The following is a 22,260-nucleotide window of genomic DNA, read 5'->3' as shown; positions in this document are numbered from 1 at the left end:
GTGGTGTGGGTTGCAAGCACAATTTGCAGTACAGAAAATACATGTTTTGCATATCCCTGCACCATGCAGTGCCTGCCACATGGTTCAGTGATATGTAGGGGGCACCATAGGGGCCCCCAGAACCCAAGGCCAGGAGCAAGGGGGAGCCGAATAGTTTCTCCCAAAGTCCATTTCCACCTGCATTTTTCATGGCGGGTTAACTGCCATGAAACGAAGGGCGGAAGGGACATTGTAATCCCGACGGTGCATAAGCAAGCTTCACCACTGTTGTAGTCCGATGGACTGACGGGCTCCTTGAGCCCGTCGGATCCATGGCGGTCAGTCTCTCCATCTGCCTGCCATGGGGACTGCAGACGACTGTCTGATGGTGGCGGTCCCACCGCAATTGTAATGATGCCCAAATGTCTTTTGCCCTTTCTACAGCAAAATCTTTAAACCTAGGATTAGCACAGTGTCATCAAAGCCAAGCTGTAAAATGACAAGTCTTTTACCAATCCAGGTACAGTATTACAGCTTTGGATTGGTGAAATGGCTTTTATTTATTCCAGGTTGGCTTGGATGGTATTTTACCATATCCAGAGCTGTAAACTGTGCCTGAAGTGGTAAAAGGTTTTTGTCATTTTACAGCTCGGTTTGAATCCTCTGTAGAAAGGTAGTGAAAAAGGCTGCAAAAGCCAAAATGCTTCTGACGCTGTCATGGATCTGCCATGCTTGCCGAAATATCAAATAAACCTTTTGAATCATTGCCTTGACTGCCGTTCGGTTGAGAGAGAGCAATGGAAGCAGCATTGTGTAAATACGCTCTGGCGTTTTGTGTGCAGCCCCGACGATCAGGTTGCACGCCACCTATACGGAGAGACTTGAGATATATATATATATATATATTTGTTTGTTTTCTCCCTGTGCTTTCTCAAATATATTCAAACTAATTATATATACTCATTCATTATTACTTACTCCTCAAAAGTGATTATTTTTTGGCAATCTTACCTTCATCGATAGGTGTCCATTTTCCGTTTGATCTTTTTCCTGCACTCATTATGCTTCAATGCTGTTGATGCATTCAGATTTCAGTATTATTTCCGCAGAGCGATCTGTTAAGGTGATTTCTACTTTGATGTGTTGGAATGTGATGGAGAGCGAACATGATTACTATTTAAAAATGGTTGGGAAACCTCCCGTCCTGTAGAAGGTGCGCACTTTCTAAGCACTCTGACTAAGTGCAACGAATGGAACAGCACTAAATTGATTTGTTGAACATTTGATGAACGTGTAGTGTGCACAGAGCACCAGTAATACTACTTAAAAATGACATACCTTTAATTTCAACTTTTTGCTTTTCCTTTACTAAAATATTACAGTATATGGGAAGCAGGTCTAAAATTATCGAATAGAGCGTTAAAGTTAATATCTGAAAGAGACACGTTGGTGATAGATTACTTACCTTAGAATATCCCCAGGCGTCAGACTGGATCCGGAAAGGTTTGCTTAGCAGTACCCCTGCGCGTCTGTAGGTGGCGTCCTGCGGCTCCGCGTCAGTCACTGGCATCGTAAGCGCCGAGATGGCGTCACAGAGACTACTTAGGCGCCACCCATGCTTGCTGACGTCCGTTGTTTCTTTTTCCGCGCCAGCAAGCGCAGATCTGGATTGAGCAAGTACCTTAGTCACATTTTGACTACTTTTGAGAATTTTGTCCCCCCACTTTTTTCTCCTGGTGCACGTAGGGATGCCTGGCTTTAAGTCCTGTGGGGCCTGTCACCGTAATATGTCGGTGGTGGACCCAGACAATGTTTGCCTCTACTGCCTGGAGACTGATCACGACTGCCGGGACTGTCGAGCCATGGCCCGAAGGCCTTGAGGGTGCGGCGCCGTAAAATGCTGGAGGCCCGGCATTCGTCCTACTGCCGCTCCGGGTCTAGGGGCCGTTCCCGGGACTGCTCGCTGGACCGGAGCCGTCGCTCCTTGGGCTCCAAGTCTTCGCCTTCAGATTCTGGTAAGCGACGCCATAAAAAGAAGTTGGGCAGCGTTTTCGCTCTCCGACGTCCCCCGTCGCTCCTCAGAGGTGGACGAGGGGGACAGGGGCCCTGCCCCTGCGGCTCCTCTGGAGCCTGGAAGTCCCACAGTCTACCTGCCCTACCAGGGTCCGTCTGCGACTCCCGGACAGGTGCCAGAGTTTCTTTCTGTCATGGACCGCATTTTTAGGCCTCGGGCTCCCGCCTTTGGGCCCCGCGGTCCTGTGTAAAATCCTGTTGGCTCAGCGGCTCCACCAGCGGATCCAGCCCCGGCGCCACAGGATCCTACGCGGTTGGTTCTGGCCCCGGCGCCACAAGGTGCAGCATTGCCAACTCCGGCGCCACTCTCGACGCCACATTGGGTGCCGTTTCTTCTGTCCTTGGCCCTGTTCCAGGACCATTTTGTTCTGGCCTGGGATCCGAATTGGGAGGCGGCGCCGGTCCGGGCCGGGCCGGCTCTGTTCTCTGCGCCATTTCCGATGCCGTTTGTCCCTTCTCCGGCCCTGCTGCCACGACCGGCCCCTCAGGTGCCGGAGGCGGAGGAGGACTGGGAAGGATCCGAGGACCCCATTGCCCGGCAGTGTGACTCCGAGCAGGATTGGGTGGACGACCTGGAAGACGCCGGCGACCTCGATGTCTCGTCTCGCCCGGGGTTTGCCTCTCCCCCACCCACGATGGAGGAGGGCGCTTCCTACACGATGGTGCTCCGTCGGGCTGCTGAGGCCCTCAACCTCGACCTCACCCACAGTGGCCCTCAAAACCAACCTCCTCACCGAGGTGCTCCAAATGGCGTCTACTTCGTTGGAGCCATTGCTTCCCTTCAGTGATGCCCTTACCAACGTCCTCTTAGTCACTTGGTTGCGGCCAGCCACGGGGGCTCCGGTGGATAAAAACGTTGCCAGACGCCGGCGCCTGGCGACCCTGTCTTTCTGACCATCCATCTCACGCCTAAGAGTCTGGTCATCCAGGCCTCGACGTGGCAGAGTGCCATTCCCACGGCCTCGCCGGATAAGGACTCCATGAAACTATCAGTTTGGTAAGAGGTTGTTCTCTTCGGTCAGCTTGGGGCTGCGGTCGGTGAACACCGCCTGCTTGTTGGGCCTCTACTCTCACACAGTGTGGGATACCTTTGCTCAACTGTTGCCTCAGTGTTCTGAGGAAGTCCAGGCTGTCCTTTCTCAGGCGATTGCTGAAGGAAAGGTTGCGACTAAGTTCGCCATTCGGTGTGGTTTGGCCACTGCAGACTACTTGGGCAGGGCGATTTCTACGACGGTAGCGGTGCTACGCCACGCCTGGTTACGTTAGACTGGGTTTTCGCCTGATGTCCAGGGCTCTCTCATGGATATGCCCTTCGACGGCACCCGCTTGTTTGGCGATAAGGCAGACAGTACTTTGGAGCGTTTTAAGGACTCTCGGGCCATGGCCAAGTCCTTGGGTCTTTCTGCTAAGAACCTGGCCACTCCTGGTTTTACGTTCCTTTCGTGGCCAGGGCAGGGTCACCCAGCCACGTTTCTCCAACAAGCCTGTGCAGAACCAGCTTCAGTGTGGCCGTGGCCACGGCTTCCGCAGGATGGGGAATCAGCGCATGGGTCAGTCCACCTCCACCCTCGCTGCTCCTTCCTCCTAACCTTCCTAGTCCGAGCTTTGTGGAGTACCCCGTGCCAGTGGGTGGCCGGAGCCGCCACCACCTCCCCCCACTTGCGTGAAATCACTTCGGACAAATGGGTGCTGCAAATGATCTGCAAGGGTTATTCTCTTCCCTTTCAGTCCTCCCCTCCGGCCATGCCACCTCGGTGCCACCGCATGTCGGGGGATCATTTGCTTCTTCTCCAACGGGAAGTCACAGCCCTCTTGGCCAAGGGGGCCATCGAGTGCGTTCCCGGCCAGGAAGTAGGGAGTGGTTGTTATTCCCACTACTTTTTGATCCCCAAGGGGGGGGTCTGCGCCCCACCATGGACCTCCGGGACGTCAATCGCTCCTCAGGAAGGAGAAATTCAAAATGCTGACTCTGGCTCAGGTCCTGGCTGCCCTCGACCCTGGAGACTGGATGGTAGCGTTGGACTTGCAGGACGCTTATTTTCACATCCCCGTCCTGTCGGCCCACCGGCGTTATCTTCAGTTCACATTAGGCCAGGAGCATTTTCAGTTTGCCCTGCTCCCCTTCGGCCTTACAAGCGCCCCTCTGGTGTTCACGAAAGTGATGGCGGAGGTTGCAGCTCACCTGCGCAGGTCTGGGGTGTCAGTCTTCCCTTACCTAGGCGACTGGTTGTTGAAGGCGGGCTCGCCCCAGACAGTCGTCAGCCACCTTCAGACTACGGCCGACCTCCTGCATCTGCTGGGGTTCTCCATCAACGTGCTGAAGTCGCACCTGAGTCCCTCTCAGAAGCTCCCTTTCATCAGAGCGGTTCTGGATTCAACGCTGTTTCAGGTTTATCCTCCCGAGCAGCGAGTCCGGGATATTCAGGCTATGATTCCGATCTTTCAGCCTCTTTCCCGGGTTTGTCAGGTTGACCCTCCGGCTTCTGGGCCTGATGGCCTACTGCATCCTGCTGGTGACACATGCCAGATGGCATATGCAGGCTCTGCAGTGGGACCTGAAGTTCCAATGGGCGCAACATCAGGGCAACCTGTCCGATCATGTCCAGATCTCGGAGGGCACTGCTCAGCAATTGTAGTGGTGGCTTTTGAATCGAGATTGGGTCTGGGGCAGATCCCTCTCCCTTCCCGAACCGGAGCTTACAGTGGTGACAGATGCATCCCTCCTGGGTTGGGGAGGCCAGTTGGGAGCGGCGGAGATCAGAGGCCTCTGGTCTCGGGCGGAGTCCTGGCTCGATATCAACCTTTTTGTAGTTTTGGGCGATCCGGCTTGCACTGAAAGCATTCCTCCCGTCTGTCGGGGGACGTGTGATGCAGGTGTTCACGGACAACGCCACCGCCATGTGGTATTGCAACAAACAGGGCGGTGTGGGGTCCTGGCCCCAATGTCAGGGGGCTCTGCGCCTCTGGACATGGCTGGAATATGAAGGTTTTACCTTGGTGGTTCAACACCTGGCAGGTTCTCTGAACGCCATGGCGGACAAACTCAGACACCGGTGCTTGATGGATCACGAATGGCGTCTGAACTCCGACGTGGCGCAAGGTCTCATTCAGCAGTGGGGAGAGCCTTGGTTAGATCTATTCGCCACCGAAGAGAACGTGCAATGTCATCAGTTCTGCGCGTTGGAATTTCAAGGCAGCACTCGCTCGGCAACGCTTTTCGTCGCGAGTGGAGCTGCGGTCTTTTGTACGCCTTTCTGCCTATACCAATTCTGCGCAGAGTGCTGAAGAAGATTCGGCGCGACCTTGCCCAGGTCATCCTTGTAGCTCCGGATTGGGCACGAAGATACTGGTATCCCGAGCTACTCAGCATGGCGATCGATCCCCCGCTCCATCTGCCTCTTCTGGAGGATCTTCTGTCGCAGCAGCATGGGACGGTCCTTCGCCCGAATCTGTCCAGTCTCCACCTCCATGCGTGGAGACTGAGCGGCGACAGTTGACAGCTTTCGACCTTCCTCCCGAAGTCTGTGTTGTTATTTTGGCAGCCAGGCGTCCCTTCACTAAAATGGTGTACACCTGCAGGTGGAACTAATTTATGGCATGGTGCACAGCAAAGGCTGTGGATCCCCTTTCTACCCCTCTTTCCAAAGTCCTTCTGTTCCTTCTCTGTTTGGCCCAGCAGGGCTCTGCTCTGGGCACTATCAAGGGTTATCTTTCTGCCATCTTCGCCTTTCTGCAGCTTCCTGATCAAACCTCTCACTTTGAGTCCTCGGTTGTTAACCGTTTCCAGAAAGGCATTATGCACACGTTTCCTCCCGTGCCTTTCATAATGCCTCAGTGTGACTTGAATCTTGTCTTGACCTTTCTGATGTGCGCTGCCTTTGAACCCCTTCATAACTGTCCCTTACGTCTTCTCACTCTCAAGACGGCTTTCCTGGTAGCTATCACCTCTGCCAGAAGGGTGAGTTAGCTCCAGGTTCTCTCTTCTAAACCTCCTTTCTTTTCTGTTCATCCGGACAAGGTGGTTCTGAGGACCCGTCCTTCTTACTTGCTAAAGGTTGTCACGCCCTTCCACATCGGGCAGACTATCACTTTGCCCACCTTCTTTCCGCCTCCGCATCCTTCAAGGGAAGAGGAGAGGCTCCACTGTCTGGACCCAAAACGTGCGCTTGCATTCTATCTGCTGCGTACACAACAGTTCCAGGTGGATGATCAGCTCTTTGTTGGCTACATGGGCACCAAAAAAGGTTGGGTCGTGCACAAACGGACTATTTCTCGGTGGGTCGTTCTGTGCATCAAAGCATGTTACTCCTTGGCCAAGAGGAGCCTCCTGTGGGGCTGCGTGCCCATTCGACCAGGGCAACTACAGATACCTGAAACAAACCAATTAATCGGAGGGTCCAAGGGCGAGTTTAACGACCCCCACTAGGTACATGCCCCAATCAATGTAACTCATAACACAAGGAGTACCTAGAGGTCAAAGCATATCTGTCACTCAACTGTTGGTCTAGACCCCAACACTCTACATGCAATAATATAGTGGGAACAAACAATACAATATGGCTAGGTGAAAAAAGAGCTCAAGAGCAAAGGGAAGTAATCCCATCAGAGGCCACACTTTACCGCCCTCTTTAGCCTATCCAATTTTAAGTTTCCTTCCATCACTTTTCACTTATCTTTACACTGCTTTTTCAGTAGGCACACCAACACCTATTCTATGATAACCTCCCTCTATTACTATACTTTGTGCACATTTATATACAGTCATAATAATACTGCTAGACCGTCTATTCTGCCTCCTGAGTAAAAAGGGTACCCAAATGATGCTAAAGAGGGCGGTACAGTGTGGCCTCCTGGCGCGGGAAGTTGTGTACAGAACTGTCATCAGTGCGCATGGGTGGTGCCCAAGTAGTTTCCGTGACGTCATCGCGGCGCTTACAATACCAGTGACGGACGCGGAGCCGCAGGGCCCCACCTACTTACGCGCAGGGGTACTGCTAAGCAAACCTTTCCGGATCCAGTCTGACGCCTGGGGATATTCTAAGGTAAGGAATCTATCACTAACTAATATCTCTTACAGATGGATCGTTACACAAGTAGTAACTTGTGCGTAATGCCAAATCTTATTTTATTACCAGTTTTAACAAAAAGAATATGCTTTTAAAATAGATATGAGAACTAAGTCTGACAAAGTTTGAAAACCTGGGGTTTTTAGGTCTAGATTTACCTTCTTTGAAAATACTTAATGCGATTTTTCTGTTCCCTCGTTAAAAAGAAGAATTTAATTCTGTTTTTAAGTCGTCCTTCTAGTTTCCAGATGTTTTTAGTTAGATGTATAATCTTACGCTGTCTTTTGTATTTGAACATCACCGTTTTTTTTTGTATAAGTCAGCCTTGATGGAATAGAAATACTTTCTGTACAAAAAATTGTTCTAAAAAAATGAAAAGCTCCTGTTATTCTTGAATCTCAATCTTCTCAACATTGAGATATGTTTGCTAAGGTATATCAATAATTATCTACTTACAAAAGCATATGGTTTCTTTGCACTAATTCTTCCTGTGTATGGCTCAAATATCTGTTCATTTTCGTAAGCAGTTTTTAGAAAAATCTGATTATTTACTGCAATTATATCACAGCAATAGAAAGCAAAGCTTGTTTTCCACTGCCATGATGCACCTTTTAGGCTCTGTTTAACAAATGGGGGGGGGGGGGGGACAAAGACCTTTAAAAAAAAAAAAGCACACACACCTCAAAGAAACCCCTGTTGTTCCCAAAAATCTTTTTCCTCCAAGTATTATTATTATTATTTTTTTAAAATATTGCACAGCAATCCCAAAATTCTTAAAGCCAATTGAGGAAGTAGCAGAGGGATCTACATAAATTGGGTATATAGATTTCTGACGGGGCACTGCTATTCTTTAACATGTGGACAGGCATTTGCGCTACATCCACATAGGACATATGCTGTAAAATATTTTTAAGAATTTAAATAATTTCAATCCTCAACAGAAGAAAATATTCATATATTCATACTTCCTTTCCAGACAACAGAAAGTGGTGGAGACTGAAGACGGAAACCTGCAACTCCAAGAAGGTGTGTTTTCGAGGTAGTTTTTTCGGGGGATTACTTCAGGTTATCAGGTTTACAAACCACTCTAACCATAGGAAGCCATGCAGCAGCATTCTCGTGAGTTGGCTTCTTCTCTGATTTGCCCCTTTATAAAGCAATGAGTCTTCCAGGTTGGCTGAAAATGACACTGCAACCTTTTTCTTACTCGTCTCCTCTAAAATGTCTTTCCCTGTCACAGACTAATAAGAAGAATGATTCTTCCCTGTGTGTAAATGTACTCTACCGTTGCCAACAAGTTGTGTCTATTGTCTAAGTGCAACCAGCCTAGTTCAACCTTGAACGAATGAAACCTATACAGTGGTTGCCACATTTTATTTTGTCTCTGTAATCCCAGTATTTTCCTGCAGTGACTGCTGAAGGGACTGTGCAGTGTGCATGCTCGGTTATATTATATAAGAGCAAAGACAGAAGATAACAGAGAGGCTACAGTGAGAAACAAGCATTTGCAATGCAACAGGCCTTGCATTTGTGAATGTTAGAGCTATTGGTATTGTAAATGATTGTTTTTATTTGTGTTTTTGTTTGTTATGGAGTGAATTATGATATTTGTAGAGTAATTATTTGGTTTAAATTGGAATTGTGTGGGGTGGAATTCTGTAGTTTATTTGTGTAGTGGACTTCTGTGGCATGGTGAATCAATAGAATGTGAGAGTTGTATAAAATAGATAGAAAATTAGACTGATAGGGAATGGTGTAGTTTGTGTATGAAGTGGTGAATGAAGCCTAGAGTACCAAAAATAGTGTGTGAGAAAGTAGGGGACAAGGTTATAGACGTATAAAGAGGCTGCGTTTGTGTACACAGAAGAGACTCTAAGAAGGATGAGAGTGTGTAGTTGTGGTTTGGATTTTTTTTAAAGTTATGGTGAAGACACTGCTAAACGATCTGAAGTGAACTAATATGAGAAATCCTGGATTAATGCATGGGAGAGCTAGAATGGTGTGAGAGAGGGAGTAGTGGGAGGGATATTGGTGTGGAGGGGGGAGACTTCCCTGCATAAACAAGAAATGATTGTGGTTTTCGGTAGATTGGGCAGCTTTCAGTCTGCTGGGCAAGGTATAGACACGAGATTCAAACCTTTACTGCGTTAAAGTGCTGTATAAGTAAAAAAAAACAAGTCCATTGATATTGAATGTGTGACCAATAATACAACACATGTACTGTGAACTGAATCGCCTTGATTTACTTTTTCGCATTTCGCTTACTTCTCAGCATTTCATAAAGCTAATGTGTGCATTGATAAAAATTGCCAATACAACATTAAGGTTCAGGTCTCAGTGGTGCTATTTTATTTCTGGGGTTGTAGGCCGAGCCCTGGGACAGCATACCTCCTGCCTCCCCACCATCTCATTTTTACAGGTGGTCAGAGAAGCCCATGCCCCCTTCCACTTCCCCAGCCGGGTTCTCAGGCAGCTGTGTATAATGCTGGGAGACAGATGGCAGAGTGCTATAATCCTATTTCATTCATGCCACTTGCTCTTTATTAACATTAAAACAATAAGCATTTGTAATGCAGTCGGTCTAGCATTTGTGAAAGTTAGAGTTAATGGCGTTGTAAATGAAAATGTCTTTTTACTTTTGTTTTTTTGTTTGCAGTGGCGTGAATGTATTTGCATAGCACCCTTGTATTCGTATTACCTTGCGGCGCTTGAGAACCAGAAAATTGGAAATAGGTTACGAGGGAGTGGAGGTGGTAAATAAATAACACCAAATGTAAAAAGGAATTCTAAAAATAGGGAAGGAGTTACTGTAAAGGGTTGGGGTTGATGCGTGACAGGCGAGAGCATGGTACAGAAGCGGCGGATGTGCGTGAGAGAAACAGAACTCGAAAAGGGGCTTAGAGAGTGTTGGAGAAGAATGGGGCAGGGGAGAAGGAATATGAGAGGGAGTGGGAAACAGAAAGGGGTGCCCCTTCAAATTCGATGGCCTTTTGTGAAAAATGTGCTGATAATGTACCCTTTGGCACACATTTTCACATTTATCTTCCGGAAAGCACCCTGTAGACCTACCTGAAAACTGTAGTATGATGCAGGCATTTATGCCCACCAGTTTCAAAGTTCATTAACCACCCCTATTTGTAAACTCCTGCTATGAATCTTGATAAGAGCGTGAGGTTTTATTATTGTGAATGACAGGTGTTACTGTCAAACCATAAGGGGGCGGGCTTGGTTTCTTCAATAAGACACTGGTAAGTGACACTGAATTATGTAACTTCAAGCTGTAGAAGTCACCATCGATCCTCCATATTCAAAGGGGAGTGGCTGTCTTAAACTAACCACTAGGTTTGTAATATATCTCCCACAGTCTGTAAATCTCTCTCTAACTGCTGCAGATATTTACACGTAGTGTACTTTAAGCAGGGCCACTGAAGTTACGTGGTTTTTGGGGTGCAGCATATTGTGCTTAATTAAGATCTTTATCACACTCATGTCATCATCTACCACTTGCTCCTTAATTGGGAGATTTCATTTAAAAATTGTTGCCTCTATATCAAACGGTTCATAAGTTACATGACTGCTAGGTTGTCGTGTTGAACAGATTAACTATTCAAGTCTGCTGTTTCCGATGATAAACTGGAACTTATTAAGTGAAGTTTTTGTCCTGAAAGTATTAATAAGACAAATGCATGTATTTGTGATGTTTGATTTAAGTGCACACCGCTGGTCAGTTATCAACTGGAATCTTAGTGTACTTGTAGTATGAGAATAAGCGCCCAATTACCAAGCCTTAGCAATTTTTACAGAGTCTCCCTCAATACAGTGTTGTTAATTTGAAAAATAAGTAACTAATGGCACAAGTTTACATTTACAAATCGGCCCACTTTTTCATGCCAAGTGAGACAAAAGTGTTAGTTCAATCTATGGGAGCTTCTAAGCTAATCACTGCATATCGCATAGGGCCACACCACGTGACTTTCCGATAAGGGAAAATAATATCTTGGGCCAACAGACAAACGTACTCATAACAAGTCAGTGTGTTTTAGGTCTCGCCTTGCGAACGCAGCGCATGCGCTGCTTCGCTTGGCGAGTCTCTATTGTTGTGGCTTTGGTGAGCTAAGGGAGACAAACCATGTGCGCGCACGGACCGGCGATGTGCGAGCGCATGGCGTCTCCTCTGCCTCACACACTCCCACCGCGCGCTTGTTCGATAACTCATGGCGCACACACAGGGTCTGAGGTCAGTGATTTAGACAGCAGCACACATCGCTCTAGCGTCAGTCTTCCTGACCTGTCTCTCTCATGTGAATCGTGAGCATTCATCTTTTCCTGCAATGCAGACCTCGTTCTCATTCTCGTCCCCTTTACAGTAATAGTTGTATAAGTCATTTTCAATCCTTTTCTTTCTTGAACTCAGTTGTAAAGCTTTGTTTTTAAAAAAAATGTAATACAGAGCACGCGCCTGCTTCAGGGACTCCGCGCTCGGCAGCAGCACAGTGAGTGAAGACCCGGGGACTCACAAGCGGGAGGAGGGTTGCGAATGTTACGACTGGGCACTGAGGGCGCAGGTATAGTTTTCATAGGGCCACGAGATCTCTGTGCCTATCAAGTAAATCATTTTATTTCCTGTGTCTTGGGCAAAAAACGTGTAACTGGGCTTGGTCCATTGTAACCCCCTAAGGTGAGGTTTATGCGGTAAAATACTTTTACCAACAGTTTTTTTTCCGGGTGATGTAGCATTTTTCTCCAGTGAACTCTTACAAAGACTCCACCCCAGGTGGGACCAAATCCAGTCTGTTACCTCATCCCCAAGTCGCAACCAGCACAGAAGCCAGTCCAGGTTTTCCTTCGCCCATGGCTGCTTATAGAGCGTTTTCTGGGAAGTATCCATCTCACTCCTTGTACGCAGAGGCAGCATTCAGGGGCTACTCCGCTTCTCTGACAGGTGGCGCATTTTCTCAGGTCAGTCCGAGAGGGCAGATAGCTCCCCCCCCCACCCCCCCCCCCCCCCCTCAAGAGCCCACCGGGTGTCCCTTGCATCAGCTCCCGCCCCTTCCAATCACCAACACAGCACCTGAAGGCGATCAAGCAATACTGGCAGCTCGAGTGGCAGCTGCGGGGAGGGTAGGCGGGCTGCCTCCTAACTATTTAACAACTGGAGGCAGAAGAGAGGAGAGGTTCCAGAGAGAAGGGACAGAAAAAAGCAGTACGGAGAGAGATGTGATGGAAGACGGAGGGAGAGAGAGCTGGAAAGGGAAGAACAAGGATGGAGGGTACTGAACAAAGGGCAAAAACGAGAGAAGCAAAGCAGGAAAGGAGTAAGGAAGTTGATTGAATATGCCCATTGCTGTCAAGTGTCCCTTTTAACATGTGATGCTGTTTGATGGCAGTTAGATGTAGGCATCAATGTATTTTTTTTTCCTCGTTAAATAAATGTAATTTTCTTAAAAATTACATGAACTAGTTGAATTATGCTGGCCGGACTTCTACGTGAAATTTGTATGTGTGGCGATGCACTTGTGCACAAAAGTATAGTAAGACACCTGTTTAGTCTATTTCCCCAAGGATATCCAGTGTCACTGGTTCCTACTACAAACAAGCATTTGCAATGCACTAGGTCTCGAATTTAAGCAAGTTTAAGCTATTGCCATTGTAAATGACAATGCCTTTTATTTATGCTTTAAAAATATATTAAAAGGCATTGTCGTTTGCAATGTCAATAGCTAAAACTCGCGTAAATGCGAGACCTATTGCATTGCAAATGCTTGTTTACTTTTTTTGCTAAGTTGAACACTCGAGACCACCAACGACGATCCGATCTGCTTAATAAAATGTTAACAAATCAACCAGTGTTTATTGCCCAAACAAATAAATGAAACCACAACGGTACAACAATAACCAGACTCGTGCAGCCAGCTCCTCTGTACTGGTAGCTGATGCAGAACTTTAATGGGATGACCGCCCCATCATTTTAGTGGACACATAGTTGTTAACCTATATTTAACATGACCGAGCTTATAACTAAAAGGGAAAGTGCGCCCAGCCTTTCCGTAAAGGCTCGGTGTAAGAAAAACAATGCAGCAGTGGAGTGCGATTAAAGATGAAACTGCACCAAAGTGTAGTAAAAACACAGGCAAGGCAGATGAACTAATTTTCTTTGTATAAAAAACCGAGCATACTACTTTGAGTCCCCTTGGGTCTTATCCACTTCTCATACTAGTGCCCACACATTAACACTGGCAGCATCAGAAAGCAAAAACATGGTCCAGCCTTTTAGAGGAGGCTCGGTGTAACAAGATAAGTGCATTGTTGTTGGACAACCTCAAATTAAACGAGCAATGTTGTGGGATGGGTAAGGGGCTGGGGGGATGACACAGGGAGAATAAGTGACACAGTAGTCTCAGGTAGAGAGCTGTGGAAAATTAAAAACAAGCATTGAAAATGCATTAGGTCTCGCCTTTCATTAAGTTAAAGCTATTTGCTTTGCTAATGGTATTGTATAGCAAAGCAAATGTCTTTAACTTAATGAAAGGCAAGACCTATTGCATTTTTAATGCTTGTTTTATTCAGGCCACGCTCCCTTTAGTGTGCCTTTCAAAGCCAATGTCAGTGGTGTAAACATTGTGTCCTGCACCCTACTGCAAGGAAGAGAATGCTGCTTGAATTATAAAATACAACCATAATCCGGGTTCAGTGGGGAATAAATGATAAACTTTTTAGGTGCTTTACAGGTGGCCGGATGTGCCGTGGATGGGGCAACAAGGGCAGCTGCAGGCGGGGAGGGGGGTGGGGGTGGGGGTGCCCCCAGAACACCGCGTTGTATGTAAACCCTGGGCTCTGCCCACTCACTGGCACATCCTATAGCACACAGCGCCAATGCAGCCGCCTCTAGGTGCTTTACAGGTGGCAGGATGTACCGTGGATGGGGCAACAAGGCCAGCTACAGGCGGGAAGGGGCGTGCACTTCTCAGTGCCCCATAGAGCTGAAAGGGGGTGAAGCGCTAGATCTGCGCCTCGCCTGGAGGGTACAGGCCAGGACGGCTGAGCAGAGGCAGAGTCATAAGGGCCAGTCATATCTATCCTTCGAGGGTAGATTCTAGGCTGGTAGGGCTTGGCAGAGTCGGTGCTCTGTGAGGCTGGGGCAGAGTCGGCTGGGGCAGAGTCTATGCTCTGTGAGGTGGCTGGGGCAGAGCCAGTGCTCGTGTGAGGCTGGGGCAGAGCCAGTGCTCGTGTGAGGCTGGGGCAGAGCCAGTGCTCGTGTGAGGCTGGGTAGAGCCAGTGCTCGTGTGAGGCTGGGCAGAGCCAGTGCTCGGGTGAGGCTGGGGCAGAGCCAGTGCTCGTTTGAGACTGGGGCAGAGCCAGTGCTCGTTTGAGACTGGGGCAGAGCCAGTGCTCGTTTGAGGCTGGGGCAGAGCCAGTGCTCGTGTGAGGCTGGGGCAGAGCCAGTGCTCGTGTGAGGCTGTGGCAGAGCCAGTGCCCTTGTGGGGCTGGGACAGAGCCAGTGCACTTGTGGGGCGGGGGCAGGTACATGGGCCAGGTACATGGGGCAGGCTCTGGGGCCTTTGAAGGACTAATAGAACTAGAACATTTACAACGCACGTCACGGGTCAGGCCGAGGGGACACACAGACTGCAGGCTGGTGGGCTGCAGGGGTCTGACAGAGCAGCCTTAGAGAGGCTGGGGGTTGTGGGGGTCTGACAGAGCACCCTCAGAGAGGCTGGGGAGGTCTGACAGAGCACCCTCAGAGAGGCTGGGGGTCTGACAGAGCAGCCTCAGAGAGGCTGGGGGGCTGACAGAGCAGCCTTAGGGCGGCCTGGGGGGCTGCGGGGTCTGACAGAGCAGCCTCAGAGAGGCTGGGGGCTGCGGGGGCTGACCGAGCAGCCTCAGAGAGGCTGGGGGGCTGCGGGCAGGGGCGGTGGGTGACATTTGAAAGTGGTGGGGCGCAAAGTGATTTGCATACAGCACCGTAGCGAGCTTGCGCAGCGAGCGAGCCCGAACCCCAAAAGGGGGGTTTGGGGGGATAAACCCCCCCCAAGAAAATTTTGAAAAAAAAGAAAAATCGTGCATTTTCAAGCAAATTTGAGAAAGCAGGAAGGTTAATAAAGCAATTGTGAAAGTGCAGTTATTACATTAATAGATGGCATAACATAGGTAGCTGCTTATTCAGTATAACCACAGAGCTTCATACATTCCGTCCTATTATGCTCAGACTGAATCCTGTCACCAGGCCAACTGGCTCACTTTCAAGAACAGGACCGTATTCAAACCACTTACATGGACATACAAATCAGCAAATGACATGGCATTCAACCTACTCTCTGACACCCTACCATGCTACACACCAACTCGGAACTTTAGATTCACCAATCACAACTTTCAAATCAGCAAATGACACGGCTCCCAACACCCTCTCTGACACTCTACCATACTACACACCAGATCAGAACCTTAGATCCACCAATCACAACCTTCAAACAACACCAAAGCCTCCTAGTTCTGGGACTTTTACATCTCTGTCCTTCTACACTGATACTCCACATCACCCAATCTGCAGGAATTTCAGATGGCATTGAAAAGACATGTGCTTCAAGGAAAAAGCACAGCGGCATGGCGGATGTCGACAATGGCATTTAAAGAACGTGCAATACAAAATAACGTTATATGGGCAAACATTTTTGTTGTTTTCCCCAAACATTTTTTATTAAGTAAATAGAACAGTATGAGCGATCCGTACAGGAGAGCTGCATAATTGTGACCAATTGACTACAATCAACAATCAAGGGGAGAGGATGTAGCCTTACGGCTAGAGCGGTCTGCTTCGAAGCTGGGTAACCTGGTTAGAGTCTCAGCAACAACACTCTACATCCTGTGATTCAGGGCAAATCACGTAATCTCCCCGTGGCTACCAATAAAAAAATGAAGGTGTTCATTTATAATGAAACTGGTGCTCATGTAAAGCGCTCTGATACCCGATGTCTCAGGTCTAGTTCGCGCTATATAAAACTCAAAAAAGAAAAAATCTGAACTTCAATGTCTGCTTAGCCATACAATATGACTATTCAATGATCAAATTATACAGGTCCTACACACGGTCACTGCGAGGAACCTATGAAGCAATGACTGATGACTCATATGCCTTCCCCATAGGCCTATACACCCAGGAAGCAGCACGTGACTCTTGCTGTAGCTACTCTGCGAGTCACTCTTGTGGAATGCTCAAGAGGAACTGACCCTTTTCTAAGCGGAACAGCTTTGAAAAACCGGAAAGAGAATGAGCGTTACTCTGTAATGCTAGGAGTGTTGTCTTTATATCTTTGGCACCTCACCTGTTCTAGGGCCCTCTGGTACGCATGCTTGAGCCTGGAACTTCCCATTATCAGAATAAGTGAGTGGATGTGGTTGTCTGCTTGTTGGTCTCTGGTGTTTGTGGCTGTGTGCATGTGTGAGTATGGTTGAGTTTACATGTGCTGGTGTTTGTGGCTGTTTGCATGTGTGAGCAGGTTTGCGTTTACATGTGCTGGTGTTTTTGGCTGTTTGCATGTGTGAGTATGTTTGAGTTTACATGTGTTTGGGAAAAGGAATTACAATCAATGCAATGAACTCCCCACTGTATTTATGTCCTGAGTAATTTGCCACAGCCTCCTGTGCACTGATATATCTACACAACAATATTAACCTCCTCCCTGCAGCTAGGCAACATGCAGAAATGCAATTTCATAAAAACTCATACTTACAGGCCTTGGGGATAGCATTTATACCAGATAAAAGCCAGCCACTCTGTTTCTATTAATGTCAGATTTCTGCATCCGTTATCTCTCTAGAGGAACCATGACCAAGGCTGAGAGGTAAAGTGGGCGTAAAATTAGACTTTAAATTTGCTTTTGAAGTGAGATGAAATCCAAATATTGGCAAAGCGAATGTGTTTGACTTTTATAGTAAATACAGATGCACACCATCCAAGCACATGTTGACTCGACATAGATGATACATGCATGTAAACATCCATGCACTCTCAGACTAACACACCTATAGTACCACATGCATACATACCATCGGGCAGACCCCCATGCCAACAGAACAACAGACCCCAGGCAAACCGAACAACAGACCCCCATGCACACAGAACAACAGACCCCACCCAGGCACACAGAACAACAGACCCCACCCAGGCACACAGAACAACAGACCCCACCCAGAGACACAGAACAACAGACCCCACCCAGGCACACAGAACAACAGACCCCCAGGCACACAGAACAACAGACCCCCAGGCACACAGAACAACAGACCCCCAGGCACACAGAACAACAGACCCCCAGGCACACAGAACAACAGACCCCCAGGCACACAGAACAACAGACCCCCAGGCACACAGAACAACAGACCCCCAGGCACACAGAACAACAGACCCCCAGGCACACAGAACAACAGACCCCCAGGCACACAGAACAACAGACCCCCAGGCACACAGAACAACAGACCCCCAAGCACACAGAACAACAGACCCCCAAGTACACAGAACAACAGACCCCCAGGCACACAGAACAACAGACCCCCAGGCACACAGAACAACAGACCCCCATGCACACAGAACAACAGACCCCCATGCACACAGAACAACAGACCCCCATGCACACAGAACAACAGACCCCCATGCACACAGAACAACAGACCCCCATGCACACAGAACAACAGACCCCCATGCACACAGAACAACAGACCCCCATGCACACAGAACAACAGACCCCCATGCACACAGAACAACAGACCCCCATGCACACAGAACAACAGACCCCCATGCACACAGAACAACAGACCACCCCTGGCACACAGAACAACCGGCCCCCTGGCACACAGAACAACAGACCACCCCAGGCACACAGAACAACCGGCCCCCAGGCACACAGAACAACAGACCGCCCCAGGCACACAGAACAACAGACCGCCCCAGGCACACAGAACAAGAGACCCCCAGGAACACAGAACAAGAGACCCCCAGGAACACAGAACAGACCCCCCACACACAGAACAACAGACCCCCCCACACACAGAACAACAGACCCCCCCCACACACAGAACAACAGACCCCCCCACACAAACACAGAACAACAGACCCCCAGGCACATAGAACAACAGACCCCCAGGCACACAGAACAACAGACCCCCAGGCACACAGACCAACAGACCCCCAGGCACACAGACCAACAGACCCCCAGGCACCAAGTTCCCTATTCCTATTGAGCAGCAGCTCATGTTAGTAAACGGAACGCGTGTCACGTCGAATCGGACAGCTGGAGAAAAAACGATCGGGTGTGCCCTCAGTCCTGGTGACAAGGCCACACATTAGTGTGTCTGTGTTATTCATCAGGACAGCGACATGTGGCACACATGACATATCACACCCAGTGTCTACATACTGCTAGCACTGGGACGTGTCTATAGATTAAGGTTGTACAATAAAGCTTTTGTTCTAAAAACAAAAACAAAAAAAAACGGGCAAGACAGATTACTTTTGCAGTTTTGTACAAAGCGAACTCTTCCCGAAGGTATTGGAGAGTTTTATATTACAGACAAACAAATTCATTTTTGATAGGCGCGGAGAGATTTATTAAGTGGTGTACCCAGAATGGCATGAGGTTGAGCCAAGGTCGAGAATCGAACCTTGGTTCCCCGTTGCAAAGTCGGTAGCTCTGGCTCTTACGCCACATCCTCTCACAACTTCTAACCGAAAACAGCCTACAAGGATACGCCTGAACATATTTTAGACAGTTTGGCGCTAATTAAATTAAAAGAGTCTATGTGGTATAAGAAAGAAGGTTTTCGCTGCCATAAAACACACCAGACCGGGTAATACATTTGGTTAAAACGTAAACAGCTGCACGGACACAATAGTTGCTCTACTTACTCGCCTAAAAATGCCCGGATTTGGTCTTGACAGTGCGCCAGGTAGGTGCCCCAGTGCAGAGTGGAGTTAGAGACGAGCAGCAAGCGTCTCCTCGACCCCATTGACCGCGCGCCGACCGACCCTGCAGGAGAGAAAGAGGGAAGCTGTCAGGCTGCCTTCGGGGGAAGCGAGTAAATGCCCGCCTTTACTCCCGACACCTTCCGAGCGGTGGACTAGCCAATCCTGGCGCTGCATGCAGCGCCAGGATTGGCTAGGGGGGCACATTTACTACTCGCCCTTTTTCAACCTGTTTTCAGTGGCGGCGCTGCTGTAAGAAGCAGCACCCCCCTTGGTCCCTCTCTATGGGGAAAGTCTAGCGCGCATGCTCGGGCAAAGTGGCACCTCAACTTGTCATGCGCAGTACTGCTTCAGCTGAGTGTGGACTGTCACTCAAGCTGCAGCAGCCCAGCCAGCCCCACCCCCTGTGCACTCCCGATTGAGTCGGGTGTGTCCCACTCCCGGCGGATTCCCGGCTGGTAGCGCTAATAATAACACAGAGAGGTAATTATTGCCAAAAATACCACGGTGCGTCCATGTGGCTTAGTGGGGCTACGCCCCAATGGACGCACCGCGCCTGGCTGCGGGGTCTGATAGAACAGCCTCAGAGAGGCTAAGGGGCTGCGGGGTCTGACAGAGCAGCTTCAGAGAGGCTGGGGGGCTGCGGGGTCTGACAGAGCAGCCTCAGAGAGGCTGGGAGGCTGCGGTGGTCTGACAGAGCAGCCTCTGAGGCTGGGAGGCTGCGGGGGTCTGACAGAGCAGCCTCAGAGAGGCTAGGGGGCTGCTGGGGTCTGACAGAGCAGCCTCAGAGAGGCTTGGGGGCTGCGGGGTCTGACAGAGCAGCTTCAGAGAGACTGGGGGGCTGTGGGGTCTGACAGAGCAGCCTCAGAGAGGCTGGGAGCTGCGGGGGCTGACCGAGCACCCTCAGAGAGGCTGGGGGTCTGACAGAGCAGCCTCAGAGAGGCTGGGAGGCTGCGGGGTCTGACAGAGCAGCCTCAGAGAGGCTGGGAGGCTGCGGGGTCTGACAGAGCAGCCTAAGAGAGGCTGGGAGGCTGCGGGGGCTGACAGAGCAGCCTAAGAGAGGCTGGGGGTGCTGCGGGGGTCTGACAGAGCAGCCTTGGAGAGGCTGGGGGTGCTGCGGGGGTCTGACAGAGCAGCCTCGGAGAGGCTGGGGGCTGCGGGGTCTAGCAGAGCAGCCTTAGGGCGGCCTGGGGAGCTGCGGGGGTCTGACAGAGCAGCCTTAGGTCGGCCTGGGGGGCTGTGGGTTCTGACAGAATGGGATTCACAGAAAACTGTGAAAAGGAGGCCTCTCCTCGAAGAAGACCTTCACACATTTCCAGAATTGATAGTTTTGAAATTAACTTCTATATTTAGTCCCCATATATGAACATAAAGTTTTAGACAACCTCCTCGAGAAGCAGATCCATTCCTTGTCCGTCCATTGACCTCCGGCCCCCACTCAACCGACTCCGCGCCTACCCGCGAATTTTTTTTTTTTTTTATTTAAAAAGAAAAAAAAACACTGCTGCCATTAGGCCTTAAAGAGCCAGCCCAGTCCTATAAATCAGCGTTTTGTGGTGCACACACGCCTCTCACTTTGGTCCATTTCAGCTGTGGGCAAGTCAAGCCCCATCCGCCTGTTGCATTCTGGTACTTGCGGTCCTGGGCAGCATAACTCAAGACGGGGTCTTTGCGGCTAGTAAGTGTCGTCTTTTACAGTCGAGGCAGCAAAGCCTACACCCAGTCATAGCTGTTTTGGCACAATGCATGATGAAGGTTGTAGGCCCATGTTTCTACCTCGATGAACTGCCACCCCCTCGCAGAGGACACCGTGCCTCGAAATGCAAACACCGGTGTCTCCCCAGCAACTGCTCATTGAGGGCCTGGACTGGTGTCCAGGGAGTGACACTTGAGGCAAGTAAAGTGAGACTGTGTGCAAATTGTCATACTATTGCTAGCCACATGTTCGCCGTTTGCCTCTTGCCATTGGTGTACTCTGGCTTTTTTTTTTTTTTTTTTTGCAACCTTATCTGCCCAGGGATGTCATTTATTTCTTTACGTTTCTCTTTCTTTGTCTAATTTGTTTTCCTCCCCAAATTGGTCTGCTGTGAATGTTAGGCAGCGCGGCTGAGCGCTGTCTTAAAGGGTCTAGCGCAGTGCAGCTGAAAGTGGGCGTGGGTGTGGGTGTAAAAAGTGTCTGCTCCCTATTAATAAAAGATGGAAGTGTATATTTATGGGTTCTCATAATGCGCATGGCTTTAGGATGTGGCCTAACAACCGCCTCCAGGGAGGGGGAGGAACAGCCAAGAGAGTGGGGTGGAGGTAGAGTAGCGAGGGTAGGAATTCTGCTTCTCTTAAGACTACAGAGTCTGCCGGGATCCCTCTGTCCTCCTTCGTGTACCCCTGCGCCTGTGAGCTCCGTGCCTGGCTGGAGTAGTAAACCGAGTAATAAATCACGCCTCCATTGATAAGAAAGTTAGTTACCACAGCTGTAAAGCAGGCCACAGTGTCCGTAGGGGCAGTAGGAAAAGCGGACTGGGGGGCACCTGAAAACACTCCTTTCCATTGGGAAGCCAGCGTTTATCATAAACGCTGACGCTACCCAATGGAAAGGAGGGGCGGGGCTTACAGTCCCTTTTAGAAATCTTGTATTTACAAGATCTCTCGGAGAGGCGGGGCAGCTTCGCTGCCACGCCCAGCCGAGACCTAATTAGCTGCGACCTCAGAGGAGTGGTGAGGGCGGGCAAACGGTGCTGTGGGAAGGGTGAGGGGGATAGCACGGGGAGAAGCGTGGCTCAGTGGTTAGAGGCGGCAGACCCGGAAGCTGAGATCAGCCGTGGACCAGGGTTCGATTCCCCGCCTCGGCGGGTCTCGGGCTCAAAATTCCACGTACTCGACAATTCTCGCTCCGGTGCCTCCTCGACTCACGGGGTCACACTCTGCGACTCTGGGCAATAGCTTGCTTAATCTCCACTACGGCCCCTCGCGGCGGGATGCCTGGCTTTCACCTTGTGAATACCCTGCTGGGGTATCTCACAGGGGAATACCAGGACGGGTTCCCTAAGCAAGCGCCTTGAGACCCCTGGTGATTAGTGCGCTATATAAATCGAAATACATACATACATTTAGTGATGCAGCGGTCCCGGGTAGAGCGCAGTGGACAAATAAATACAAGCAAAATAAAGCTGGGAAGGGTGGTAGAAC

General features: G+C 49.5%; 1 protein-coding gene across 8 annotated transcripts in view; it reads left to right on the top strand.

Moving 5' to 3' along the window:
- USF1 (upstream transcription factor 1) overlaps positions 1-22,260 on the top strand; it is a 222,363-nt gene that overhangs the window by 71,234 nt on the left and 128,869 nt on the right. For 5 of the 8 annotated variants that reach the window (XM_078670052.1, XM_078670056.1, XM_078670059.1 and 2 more), the window contains one exon: positions 8,095-8,144. In XM_078670052.1, coding sequence (XP_078526178.1) covers positions 8,095-8,144 — 50 coding nt within the window. Of the gene's footprint in view, positions 1-8,094; positions 8,238-22,260 lie in introns of all 8 variants that reach the window. The other 3 variants (XM_078670057.1, XM_078670058.1, XM_078670053.1) reach the window with 2 other exon arrangements.

Source organism: Lissotriton helveticus, chromosome 12 (assembly GCF_964261635.1).
Source record: "Lissotriton helveticus chromosome 12, aLisHel1.1, whole genome shotgun sequence".
Taxonomy (NCBI): Eukaryota; Metazoa; Chordata; class Amphibia; order Caudata; family Salamandridae; genus Lissotriton; species Lissotriton helveticus.
The sequence above is the reverse complement of the archived record's forward strand: the minus strand, read 5'-3'. Positions and strand labels throughout refer to the sequence as shown.